Below are 13,973 nucleotides of genomic sequence, written 5' to 3'. Positions count from 1 at the left end.
GAGAGATGAACTCTTCCCTCCTTCTTTTCCCTCCATATGCTGCTGTGGTGCCAGTGGCTTTTTTGCAGTCCTCGCTCATTTGTTACTGGAAGATACTGCTCTCCGTGGGAGCAGACAATTTCAATTTTTGTCTGACAGATCCACATCTTGCTGTTTTGTCCTGTTATCATAATTTCCTTTCCAACAATTTAGTCTCCTTTCTGACTGTAAGCAGCAAGTGAGTAACTAATATGACAGTGGATGAAGACAGGCTAGGGAGTCCTCCCGAATTCCTGGGTTAAGGTTTGTGCTCTCACCAGTTCCTGACTCTGTACTGGAGTAAATCGCATAAGAAAACCTGACTGCATTCAATAGGTGGGTGGTATGGCACATTCCTACCACATCCTTTAATTTCACATCACTGTCTTTGGAAAGAACCCAGAGTATTTTGCACGTTAATGATGGGAGGAGGCTAGCAGTCTGACTCCAGGGTGGTTTCTTTTCTTTCTTCAGAGTCAAATTATTACCTTCAGGGGATACCCTAGTGAGGAGTATGAAGTGACAACAGAAGATGGGTATATCCTTTCTGTTAATAGAATTCCTTATGGAAGAAAAAGCCGTGAGAGGAGCAAAGGTAAGATGTCTGCTTGGAAGAAAGGGCAGTCATGAAAAAGCTATCTTTGATTTATAAAACTTTTGCTCCTGTAATAATCGAGAAGGAGATTAATGACTATATGACTTATGCAGTTAGAATGTTTTATCAGTGAATGTTATGGCCAAAATAGATTAGGCAAATGTAGAGTGACGTGAGTAAAGGAAGGGAGAAGGAGTTAGAAAGCTATTTTTTCCTGGCATTACCTTTTTGTGACATTAATACAAGCGCTTCCTTGTTCTTTGATTTTTTGAGAGGCTGAGAGGCCTGGATTTTTGAGTAAGTGGAAAATATGGTTGAGATTTGTTGTGTTTTTCTAAGTAATAAAGTCTCTTGAAAAGAGATGGATTGTAACACTGTTGGGTTATTTTGTGCCCCTGTTTTAAAAATGCTTTTTTTATAACAAGTAGGTTTGTTAAAAATGCCTGACAGTTTTCAGAAGTAGGGGCAGTTCACATGCCTCTTTCGGTGAAATGTAACTAAACTACAAGAGTTCCCACTAGAACGTTCACAAAATAGTTGCTACCTGCTTTCTGCATACAATAGGAATTTGTTTGTTAATTTTAACCTCTCTAAAGCTCCCTTTTTGGTAGGGTACAAGCCATACCAATACTGCATACTACTGAGATGTTATATTTTACACATCTGCTTAAATAGATAGAACAATATAATAAGATAAAACGTCTTCAGAACATTTTGAGTACAATACATTTAAAAATATATTGTAGATTAGGATATGTAACAGCTAGTTGACAACAGGCAGCCCAGAGCAGGTGGTTTTATGGATGTGATTTCATGGGGGACTGGGAGGAGCATTGACGTGTGCCACCTACAAGCTGTAAGATTTACTGTGAAAGCTGGTATAAAACCATGGAAGGGATGCAGGGGGTGTACAGGTGAGGAGGTGGGGGAAGGAAAGGATAGGAAGTGTAAGCTGAAACTTAAGGGAGCAACACGGGCAAAGGTTTTTGCAAGGACTGAATGATGGAATGCTTTAAAAATGAGACAAATGTATGTGGGAGAGGAGAGAAACATAGCCTTTGGCTTGCTATCCTCGTGCACTGCATAAAGAATTAACGGTGTATCTGAACAGCAGTGGCTGAATTTATTATCAATGTTGTTGCCACCCCTTATAAAAGGTCGTACATATAATTGCATGCATACAACAGCAGCCTGTTTCCATAGATACTGTACATATTCTAAGGACTACCTCAGAACCCTTTGGACTGAAAAAACCTAGGATGAGAGGTAAAAACATGGTGCTCACGAAATAAATCAGTGATCGTCCTATAGCCTTGGGCGTGCATAAGACCTGTGGAACAACTTATCTTCTGCCAAAGGCCAAGCAACAGTCTTCCTGACCTTAACTGTTGATTTTGTATGAGTTAGGATGTTTGCACTGCCCGCTGTCTCTTACAAGGTGGGTGTGTAAAGATCAGTGCAGGGACAAGGCCAGTCAAACCTGGCAGGTGTCTTTGTACTTAAGAATTTCAGAGAAGCCCACAGGAAAAAGACAGGCTGCCTTTGTACCTGTTGATTTTGTTGAATCCTTCATCGATGACATAAGCAAACAGAAGTTTCCTGACCTGTGGGAATTCTCCACATTCCCCTTGTCACACCCTCGACCCCAAGTTCATGTTTTGCAAAGTGCTTTAATTTTAAAAACAAGGATTAGTGAGCATATTTGAGGAAGTATGATCTCCTAGAAGAACGAAGATTTCAAAGTTCATGTTGATCTTAAGTTTTTATAGACTTGGTATCTTTTCTCAGAAAGATACCAATGATGTGTTACTGCTGACTTAGTGTATATATGCCATAATTCTTCTTTTGCAATACCCGCTTAATGTGAATAGGATCCCTTAGAGTTATGTATCATGTGATGTTTTGGAACAAAACCTACAGTTCTTCAGCTTAAAAAAAAAAAAAAAAAAAAAAGTAAAATGCCAGAAGAAATAAGAAATAAGTCTGTCTTCAACTTCTTGGGGGTACAGGGAACACAACAAAGTGTTCTGTGTGGTAAGGGTAGTTTAAGGACCTACTTTTCTTATTGCCCCTCTGGGGTTTATAGGATCAGAGGTGATGCAAAATTGTTATTGTCCCAGTGAGTTTGTCATATGATTGTGCAATTCATGTGCAGATCTGGTGACTTCTTGCTAAAGTGAAAAAGGAACTGGCAAAAATTGGAGGCTAATGGGAGAACAGAATTAAAGCATTGAAGTTTTTCCCTTTCTATGTTATGAAACATGCGAGTAGCAGCTTGAGGAGAGCATGTTCTTCAAAAAGTCAGAAGTTGGTTGATCTGAGTTTATGCCAGTATGCCACAACATGGGTTTGGTTTTTTTTTTGGTTTTTTTGCAAAATGTGAAAAGCAGGAACTGAAAAGTTTCTTCATCACAGGTATAAAGGTTGCCAGGAGGAAGGAATATTAAGGAATATTGCTACTTTGGATTTTGGAACTCACAGCAAACATTTATGGACGTGACCTGGAATGGCGGGTGTAGGTGACTGAAACAGTTGTGCTTTGGCTGTTTTTGCTAAAAGATCCAAGTCTAAATTATCAATGGAGGAAGTATTGCATGACTTCAATGTTGTAGTAGAATGATGTGTCACTGGAGGAGGTGAATTCCTGAGTAATCTCTGGCATTGAGCTAAAGTTACTTTGTTATCAGGTTTCAGATAAAAAACAGAGCAGATTGCAGAAAAAAACCCTAAAACACCTGTGTTACTGTGAGATCCAGAGACAGGTCATTGAATTTTTTGAAGGTCATGTTCCTCCTAAAGGTTTATATGTTAATTTATTTTCTTTATGTAGCAGGAGGAACCTTCATTTTTTTTTTTTTTTGTCTTTATTCCACATAAAGGCGTGATTTCCCTTTTCAGGAGAGGGGCTTCCTAAATTCCACCTGGGTCTTGACTGTTCTTCTTTTAACTACTTAAGTCAAAGGGAGAAAGTCCTTTGAAACACAGATTCCCTTCTTGGTCACCCATATTGCTCTTCCGGTTCTGCCTAAGCTTTGGAGTTGCATAGAGATAATGTCAGTACCAGTTGCAGTGATTTCTGCAGCTCAACACCCTAGTTTGGCATTGTCTTAACTGGAAAACAAAGATCTCAGTAGCACATTATATGGGTAAGCCTTCCACAGGTTTAGGGGGGAAGAGTCATAAGTAGTTAGGCTGTCTCTGTGTTTGGGCCACTTTGCTGAATATTTGTGAACTTGAAACCGTTGTAAGGGCTACCTGTATTTTTCTTGTAGCTCCTGCTTTTCTCATGTTTGCTTATTGCACATTTGCTGTCTGTTTTGAATTTCAAGGGGTCTTTTGCTCTAGTTAGGAAACTAACAAGTTGCTAGTTTAAAATTCTTAATGATGAAATGTAGCTTTTTGTGACAACATGTGCTTTCACGGCACTATGAATATTATACAAATTGCTAACTTTAGTAGATTAAGTCAAATATATTAAATATTCAAAGTGCAAATCTGATGCAGACTTTCAATAACTCACTTGAATTGTTCTTAGGCATTCAATTCCAGATGAACAGGAAGCTATGATAAATGCTTTATTTTTCAGGTCCAAGGCCTGCTGTGTTTCTGCAGCATGGTTTGCTTGCAGATGCCAGCAATTGGATTACAAACTTGGATTACAACAGCCTTGGCTTTATGCTGGCAGATGCTGGCTATGATGTGTGGCTGGGAAACAGCAGAGGGAACACCTGGTCCAGGAAACATACACACTTCACAGTGAAGCAAGAAGAATTCTGGGTTTTCAGGTATCCTCATCTTGCAAGAATAACTAGAGAAACTACACATGCTGTTTGTGAGCAGGCTTCTCTTCCTCTCTTTGTCCATCATCTCAGTTCAGTCACATTGTGAATGTACAAGTTATTCTTTTTCTGGTTACATGTGCTGTCACATATGTAGGGGCAGTAAAAGGGAGTTTTATGATCAGTATAGTGTCCTGAGTCAGCCTTCATAGATTCTCAGTAGAATGTTAATTGCTTTCACCGGTGCTTGATGTAAAGACTCAATCACCAGAGTGTCCTGCTGCATCCAAAGGAAGCTTTTCTTTATGTCCAGACAACTGATCTGCAGTGCAGTAAAGCTCTGTGCAGCTGTTCCATGCTGATAACTTCACTTACACAACTGACTTTTTATCTTCGCTTTGTAGCTTTGATGAAATGGCTAAGTATGACATTCCAGCCTCAGTGGACTTCATTTTGAAGAAAACTGGCCAGGAGCAAGTATTTTATGTTGGCCATTCACAGGGCACCACAATGGGTATGTCAAGAGATGCACTCATTAGAATGTATTGTGTTTGAAATGGTATCAAGTTCCACATATGTGGTTTAATGATGGAAAAAATAGGGCTTTTGAAATCTACTGCTTCTGGTTTTTAGCTGCTTCTTGGAATATTCATCAACATTAAAATGAAAGGACTTAACCTTTCTGTGTTTACTTAAAGTGGGAAGCTGTTGGAACAATACTTTGAAGTCACAAGTAGCCACCAGTACAGTTTCTATTAAAATAAACTGATGAACTATCATAATAAAATTAGAATCATCAGACATGTAGAATAAAGATTCCCATTTCCAGAATATTTTGCTGTATATAAGGGCTGGCAGGTTTTTAGACCTGCAAATTGAAAGAGCTGGAAGAGTGTTGGGTTATTTATCATGAACTTGTTTTTCAGAAGTAAACAAATCCTCCTGATTTGCATAATTTAATTTGTGTTCTGTGGTAACTAGATTAAATGACAGTATCTAAACTAATCCTAGATACAACAATCAAACTATTAATTCAAAAATACTTCTGTGAACTTTACCTTAGATTTTACAGCATCACTGCAAGGTAAAATTCTCATCTAACTTGTGTCAGTGAGGTTTGTTAATTATTCTAATTTTATTTGCAGCTTTCATTGCTTTTTCAACTTTGCCACAGCTGTCTGAGAAAATCAAAATGTTCTTTGCCTTGGCACCTGTAGCTACAGTCAAGTTTGCCACTAGCCCTCTGACAAAATTGGGAGTGTTTCCTGACCTGCTACTCCAGGTTTGTATTTGAGAGTAAATGTTTTAAGCCAAGTGAAATGTCCCCCTTTCTAGTGGAAAACAGAATAGCAAAGAATGTTAATAGCTGTGGATTAGAGATTAACATGTTTGAGGAGAATACTGGACCAGTTTTTCCATAGTAATGCTTTGGAAGTCAGCAGTGGCTTCTCTGTTTTTATTACTGTCTAATGAGACAATTTGCATGAGCTTAAAGTAGTGTTTTACAATAACAACTTAATAGATGGAATAAAGTTATGTTTTTCCATTTACATGTTTCTAGAATTTGAGCTACAGAAATCACATGATTAATTAGTTGGGTCGGTTTTAGAAGAGTCATATGATAGCTTATACAGAATGCTTCTGAATTGTCATGAACTTGCACAGAGTTGTTTCACAATTAACCATTTAGTATTGGAACAGGATCCTTCAGAGGGTTATTAAAGCAGCAGCTTTATTTAGATGCTGTGAATCATCCTCTGGATGAGTTTACCTTCCCCCATTAACATCAAAGGGAATGTAGGCAGACTGGCAGGCTGCCTTAAGTGCCTGAAGTCAGATATTGTGAACACCCTAGTGTATGTCACTTTTAACTATCACTTTTCTTTCCACCACCCATGCAGAGCTGTTTGTTCTGTGAGATAAACCATTCTCTAATGCACCTTGTACAGATTTAATGCGTGTCTGCATTCTTAGTTCCCTGCTCCAAAGGCAGTTGACATAAGACATAACATTAAACAATTGTAATCTCCTGTTCCTCATGTAATGAACTTTGTCTAATGAGGATAGTAGCTGGTCAGTGCCCTGTGCAGATTTTCGTGTTGTGCTGAGGAGCTTGATTCTCATGGTGACTTGCAAAAAACTGGAATGCAGAAGTACATGACAAAGCTATGGGTCAGGCATACCTTTAAAGAGCTGTGTCAGTTTTAAAGACATTCTCAGTGGGCCATTTTCAAATCCATGGCTGTTTTAAAAATATGCATGAAGAGGAAGTGGCCACCACAGCTCATGCAACTCTTTCTTCTTTCGTGGTTTGAAGAGAGGAAGTTGCAAGTACAAAGCCATTTAATACTGGCAGGCGCAGCTTGACATATTTTTGCCTTAAGCTCTTCTGCTGACAAGAGGCTGTGCAGTATTCCTGTAAAATACTGAATTTAACATTGTTTTGAATTTGAGGTTAGGTTTGGAATTCTTGAAAGATTGTCCCAGTGCCTAGGTACTTTCTGTGGGGATAATGGACTGCATCATTTGTAGCAGAAGCACTAACAGTGACTTTCCCTTTGGACTGTAAACAAGACTGGTAAAGAGATAAATCATTTTTATATGACACACCTGTCGCCAGTGCAAATGGAAATAATTATCTCGAGAATGTTATAATGTAAAAACTAAACCCAGGTCATTCTATGCAATTACATGTTTGTCCTATGTGTTATTTTTTAGGACGTGTTTGGAAAGAAACAATTCCTCCCTCAGAGTTCTTTGCTGAAGTGGCTTGCTACCCATGTTTGCACCCACAGAATACTTGATGACCTTTGCGGCAACGTATTCTTTCTTCTGTGCGGTTTTAATGAGAGAAACTTGAATATGGTGTGTTCCACTGACTTTTAATAGCTAAGTTGTTGTGAACTCTAACACAGTATTGGCTGTGTATCACTGTACTGATTGTCTTTTACATGTAATTAGAAAACCCCTAATGCCTTCTTCATCCTACTGAGTTTGGATTAATGTCTTTCCTTGGTATAGATTTGTTGCCCAGTTGGGGTGGATAGAACTAACCTTTTGAAATGTTACTGGAAAGCTAAAATACATTATTTTAGATCTGTTGGGGAAGTGAGTAAGAGAATGGAATTAATATGATGGTGCAAGCATTTAATTCCTTTTTCAAGAAAGTAAGGCATAAAGGTACCATTTTCAACCGTATTGGAGACAACTGTTGAAGTTTTCTGGCCTCTTGGTGGAGGTGTGCAATTATTTTCCCTGGGACCAATTTCTGACCTTGCTGATGGCTTCCTCTGTGATCCCAGTTCCAAAGGACTTGTTGATAGTTATCCATAAGCTAGTTAACAGCAACTGGTGTGAGATTGCCTTTTTTCATAATGCTTCTTAAAGTGTTTCTAATTCCCTGAAATCAGTAGAAGCTGGTATCAGTTTACTCACAGATGGATGATGGCTGAGAATTTTTATACTGGAGTGAGATAGAATGAGCATTATTTGTTTGACCATTCTGTGTGCAAAAATGTACACTTTTTGTATTTCCTGCCAAGGTGAAAGTGCAGGTTTTTGATGTTTTCTTGCCCAGCACATGTAGTTTTCATGGTTTTAATGGTAGATAATATTTTTTTTTCTGACAGGATTTAAGCTTCCCCTGGGTATTTTGTACTTCTAAACTCAGAGTGTATGAAGTTCTGAATCATGTTGGACTGATAGCTCCTAGTTTAGATGTAGAGTAACACAAGGTTTCTCTGGAGGTCCATCTAAATATTAGTTAATGTGCTCCCATTTCTTACAATATTATCACTTTTAAAAACATATTCTGAATATATGAAAAATGCTTGAGGGGTATCATTATTGGGTTTAAAGTTCACCTTTAAAGTTCTGTGGTTAATTATAATTAATCCTGCAAGCATTTGAACCTTTTACCTCATCTGTATATATGGTTCCAGTTAACTTCTGTTTATAGCGGTTTTAAAGGAATGGAAAATTTTCTATTAGTTGTTCAAGAAGCAATAATGGGTAGAACTGTTGCACTATGAGAAGTAAACCATGTTAATTATCTTGTTGCAGAGCCGAGTGGATGTGTATTCAACACACTGCCCTGCAGGGACATCTGTACAAAACATGATCCACTGGAGCCAGGTAGAGTTTCCAGATTCTAAAATGTCCATATTATTGGTAGAATATTGGTGTCTCTGATATTTAAATGGAACAAAATGCCAAAATGTATATGCAGCATAGCCCAAGTGAAATTCTGGAACTGCCAATTGTCAGAACAGCAGCTGTTCACTGCGGTGATTTGATGATACTAACTGGTGGTGGCTCACTCCTCTCCTCTATTTCTTTGAAGATATGCTAACTGTAAATAATTCAGGCCAACAAACAATACAACAGAATAACATAATTCAGAGAGATGCTGTAACAAGTATTTTCTCCCCTTTTGGCAAACCCTGTTTTGATTACAAGTTCTGTTTTTAGCCAGTGAAAAGCATCAGGCTTTCTGTTCTGTTCTGTTCTTTTTGGCTTAATTTTATATTTTATCAGCATATTTTGAATTTCACCTCAATGCACAGTTTCATGCCTGTAATGCTATTGTGTCTGAAGTTTGCTCAGCAGGCTGACAAATAATTCTCTTGCCATGGAAACAGTGGCCAGTGCTACTTGTGGTCTTGCAGCTGGACTTGGTCACCTGTTCAGAAGCACTGTGTTCTGCTGTACATAGCTGTTCAGTGGTTGGCTTGTAAAGAAATTTGTGAAGATTTTTTTCTTTCCAGATCCCTGTTATATAGGCTTCTGTTTATGAAAAATAATAGGTGGTAAATCATACAGAGTGGGCCTTCTAAGAAAGCTCCATGCTGTGCTCATATACATGGGGACAGCAAGGTAAATATTTCAGAAGTAAGCGTGGAGGTGCCACATCCTGGCTTTGGATACACTAAACTGTTTTCCTTAATCTTTCCTACCATTGCTATGAAAGTGTGTGAAATCTTAAGGGACAAAGTCTAAGGGTATTAAATGTTAGTGTTTCCCACTCCTGTGACACTGGGCAAAGTAGCGGCACTTGTCCGTATTAATACCTGGCATTTTGCTGTTTCTTGTGTCAGTTGCCTTTGCCAATTCTCCAGATGACCTATATGTTTTTATTTCTATGATAATTTGTTGCAGTTCTTCTTTGTATGTGTGAATATTTGTTTATTTCTAGGCTGTGAAGACTGGGGAACTTAAAGCTTATGACTGGGGAAGCAAGGCTGCAAATATGGCTCACTACAACCAGGTAAACATCTTTTATGGATATGCTGTAATTCTTGAGTGTCACAAAAAAAGACCTTGGGCGCTTCTCTGGGTGCTCTGTTTATGCTGCATGCTAAAGAACCACCAGTGCTACCCAGTAACTAGACTGGAGATCTGGTTTTTCAAAAAAGAAGAAAAAAAAAAAAAGACTATAGAGCTCTGACGTAAGTCAGTATGGAGCCCACACTTAGATACAAAGTTGTGATGGCACACTGTTTCTTGAGGATAGTCCTGCCTGCCTGATCATGAGATCCCACTGCACTTCTCACAGTAAGCCATAGCCTGTCAGTTTCTGTGTATTGCTCATTTTCAGGCTGTTAAATCTCAACACGTTTGTTTCTAAATTGCTGTGTGCAGTACTAAAAATATTTTGCCCCTTGTCACTATAGTGACTGGGAAATACTGCAGTATCATACTTTCAGAGTAGCAGTCACTTTTAGTATTTGATTAAGGTTTAGAAGTAACTTGAATGGGCTGCATTCTCTAAGACTTCCGCTACCCTGCTGTCTTGTAAACTCCTCAAACCATGTCTGTACTGCTATGCATGCTATAATATTGCAGGATTCTTGGAGTTACATTTTCTGTTGGGTCAGGACTCCATTTTCATCTCCAGCTGCCCAAGAGTGGAAGAGAAAATGAGAATCTGACACATTCTTCTTTCATTTGCTAGTATGTTACACTGCAGTGTAGTATCACACTGAAGACTTGTTCTTTCTAATGCTTTTGTTTTCACTTTCCGCCTCCTCAGTCTACACCCCCTTTCTACAAAATAAAAGAGATGACAGTACCAACTGCGGTGTGGACTGGCGGACAGGACTGGCTGGCAGACCCAAAGGATGTTGCTATGCTGCTCACTCAGATCACAAACTTGGTTTACCACAAGGACATTCCAGAATGGGAACATTTGGATTTCATCTGGGGCCTTGATGCACCTTACCGCATGTATAATGAAATAATTAACATGATTAGGAAGTATGTCTAAACCAGCATGGTATTTCAGAGTATTAGTTCACCAGGAATTTGTCTTTTTGAAACATATGCTCTTCTGGCAATAATGCTACATTGTTTGTTCATGGTGCATTTTAAAAATGCTAGCAATGACTGCTGAATTGGATTCACATTTGGCTTGTTTTTCTCAGTATTATTTTTCTCCCCTGCAAAAATGCTCATTCTGTCCTGCTGATTTTGCACACAGTGGCATGGTAGTCAGAAAACAGTAGTGTGGTTTTGCACAAAAGGGTTATGTCACATGCATATGAATTCAGTGACATGTCTGAAAGACAAGTTAGTCCATTCAGCACCACAGGTGCTTGACAATTAAAACCATAAGCATTTCCCTGTGCATAAAACACTGCTGTTTCTCAGTATGTTGCCATTTCTGAGTACCTTTCAGAAGTACTCCTTGTACTGCAGTCACACATGTGGTGCTGGTACTCTAAAAAGCACTTAGTGACTTTTTGCTGCATTATTAATTTAGCCATCACATACAAGCTGGCTCCATCAGATGATTTTCTTTTTCAATATTGCCCAGAAGAACTTTCATGAAGCCAGAGAAGATCACCACTGTCAGTTTTTAGGACTGACTCATTGCTGCATTTTTCTTGATTTAGTAGTGTCCCTGAAGCCTTTCACGTTTCACATACCAGCTATGGACAAGGATCACTGTTTGCCCTTGCAGATTCTTGGAACAAGAGAAGCGGTTAAAAGAAATGCCACTTTCAGTTAGCTTTGCCAATAGGTTATGGCTTTCAGGGAGAATGATGTAACATACTTGTGCTTTGTTTTCTTTGCACTGACCACTAGAAAACAAGCTCCCTCAGTATAATACTGGTGGCGGACGAGCCAAAGCATTAATTCTGTAGCCTGAGTGACTCCATTTGCCTGGATTCTTCATCTTAATCAGCTGCTGCTTTGAAGATCTGTTTAACTTTTAGCTGCTTATATGGTGTTTGCCACCATGGTATTCAGGAACTGTACAACACCCCAGTGAAGCCTGGCAGTACTAACAGAAGTTTCCACTTGTCTCAGTTTCCACTTTAAAATGGGGATAGGCCCCCATTTAATGGGGGCAGAGGATTCACGTCTGCTTCAGGGGTCTGACTTTGGAGCTGCAACTATCTGTGGTATAGGTGCCTTGCTCTTTCCATTGACTACACAGAGGGCTTTGGCTCCTCTGAATCGCACAAAAGTACCATGCCAAATGTAGATGTAGGAACAATCTCCAGAGTCAGTTGCCTCAGTCCAGATGATAATTTCTGTGCCATGGTTGGAGTTCAACCCAGATCACTGTCAGTAGTCCCAACAGGAAAAAGTCTTTTCTACATGGCTTAGAAAATACTGAATTTTAAATTGAGGCAAACTTTTTTGTAAAAAAAAAAAAAAAAAAAATCGCAAAAAGATGCGTAGCCAAAAGTTTGTTTTGGTTTTGGGTTGTTTTTTTTTTTTTATTTCTAATTCAGACTCAGGGAATCTGCAGGTTTTGTTTAACGAATAAGTGGTTCGTGATACTTCAGCTGTGATTCCTAGCAGGACCTCTAAATTTGCTTTATATTTGTAGCAGCCATATTCGCTTCACCTTGGTGCACTGAAAGGAAGTTTTGGTAGGAATCCAAAGTGGCTAACTTAGCAGTTGTGAGGGTATGTGCTACAGCAAGAGCCATATGCATCATGTTTATTAAGCCTGAGATATTTCAATAAACATGAGACCTGCTTGGAGTTCTGAGTGATGTGTTCTGTTTCACTTCTTGTTGCATGAATACGTGTAAATCTTTGGGACAGAGAATCCAGAGAGCTGAGACTGTTTTTCACAACTATTCATCTGTAGAACAAGTACAATACAAAAGTAAAATAGCCACACGAACTTCCATTTTACTTTTGTCCTGAAATAGGCTTTTCCTGAGCCTAAAAGGCCATTCATGTTATTTCAGGGGTCTTCTCTGAGACTTTTAACTAAGGTACCAATAATAACTGCTCAAAGGACAGAGTAATTTTCTAAGGCTCCAGGTGAGGCTACTTTCAAACTAGTGACATGGTGGAAAGCTTCCTGTATCACATTCCTAAACCTTGGGTAATTGGATTGTTTAACGGACTGTCTGGTAATCTCATCAATAGCCTTTAACCACAGAGTAAGGCAAGGAACTAAGCTTTGCTGTGGTACATTTGACGTGATCACCCAGTTTTTGACCTGTGTTATCTTCAATAATAAATATGCTCAGGCTGTACCCTTCTGTACATCCTGAGTACAGTAGATGTGCAGTCAGCACAGCATGTTGTGTTAAATCCTATGTGTTGCCAGCTTTGTCAGCTGATGAACACCCCATGTGCCTGGAAATAAAGCCAGAGCAGTGGAAGCTTTACACAAAAGCCATTATTGAGCTTCTCTGCTTCGCTGGAGCAGGGATGGCTATGGGAATTGTGAGCTGCTGTGCTCTCCCTGGCCTGCTAACATTACAAGCACTGTGCGACACAAACTTGGAGAGGTGTCAGTGGAAAGAAATGTGCAAAATGAGACACCCTGAACATAAATAAGACTGAGAAGCTTGGTCTAATAAGAATCATCGTAAATTTGCATTTTTCAAAGCAGACCTTACATACTTGGTGCCTGTTCTATAGATACCTTTGTGTTATAGGTATATACATATGGTGTTGAACGTTGGCTGAACATCAGTTTTGGATAATGTAGAAGTCTACTAGCATAACAGAGGGCACAGGACACCTCCTTGCTTGGTATCAGCATTTAGTAACACAATAGAACTATGCTAGAAAGCCAAAATAAAGTAGTCCCCACTCAGATGAAGGATTGCCAGACTCACAGACCTGTCTGCATTTGAAGTGAATGCACGATACAGGGCTTTGACTTAGAAATGTACAACACAATTGGGTATACAAGGGCTTACGCACACAAAAGGGCATGTGTTTGTGTCCACATGTTCCGCTTGGAACTTAAAAAGGATTTTTTCTAGCCATCTGCAAATACATTCAGACTGTTCATCTTGTGCAGAAAGCCTAAAGATGGTAGATTGTGTGTATGATAGTGGTGTGTACTGAATGATGTACTAGCTCAATGCAGAGCATTTTTGCACTATTTAGTGATTCTGTAGCTAGTGATAGCACTGGCAAAAGTTTACACATCAACTCAGACAACACAGAAGGGCCTCAACCCAGGAATCGGTGGTGAAACAGAACTCCTACTCCCTGGGGCCCTGTAAGAGAAACAGTTTTGTCAGCTTGGGAACAAAATAAACCAGTTTTCTATCAATTACTCTTTATGGTGAATGCACCATACAAAAAAAGGAAAC

At 39.2% G+C, this 13,973-nt stretch overlaps 1 protein-coding gene across 1 annotated transcript; it reads left to right on the top strand.

Annotated features, from left to right (window-relative positions):
* Window positions 1–492: 492 nt before the first annotated feature.
* On the top strand, window positions 493–10,896 carry LOC104458604 (putative lysosomal acid lipase/cholesteryl ester hydrolase; the record flags this gene model as incomplete). Its single annotated transcript, XM_010073942.1, has 8 exons — window positions 493–613; window positions 4,200–4,398; window positions 4,797–4,906; window positions 5,538–5,674; window positions 7,111–7,257; window positions 8,455–8,526; window positions 9,587–9,658; window positions 10,424–10,896. Coding segments are annotated over 8 exons (1,092 nt in total), but the record flags the coding sequence as incomplete, so codon positions are not given.
* Between the last annotated feature and the right edge of the window lie 3,077 nt (window positions 10,897–13,973).

The sequence above is a fragment of the Pterocles gutturalis genome, unplaced genomic scaffold (genome assembly GCF_000699245.1).
Source record: "Pterocles gutturalis isolate BGI_N339 unplaced genomic scaffold, ASM69924v1 Scaffold52642, whole genome shotgun sequence".
Lineage (NCBI taxonomy): Eukaryota > Metazoa > Chordata > Aves > Pterocliformes > Pteroclidae > Pterocles > Pterocles gutturalis.
The sequence above is the reverse complement of the archived record's forward strand: the minus strand, read 5'-3'. Positions and strand labels throughout refer to the sequence as shown.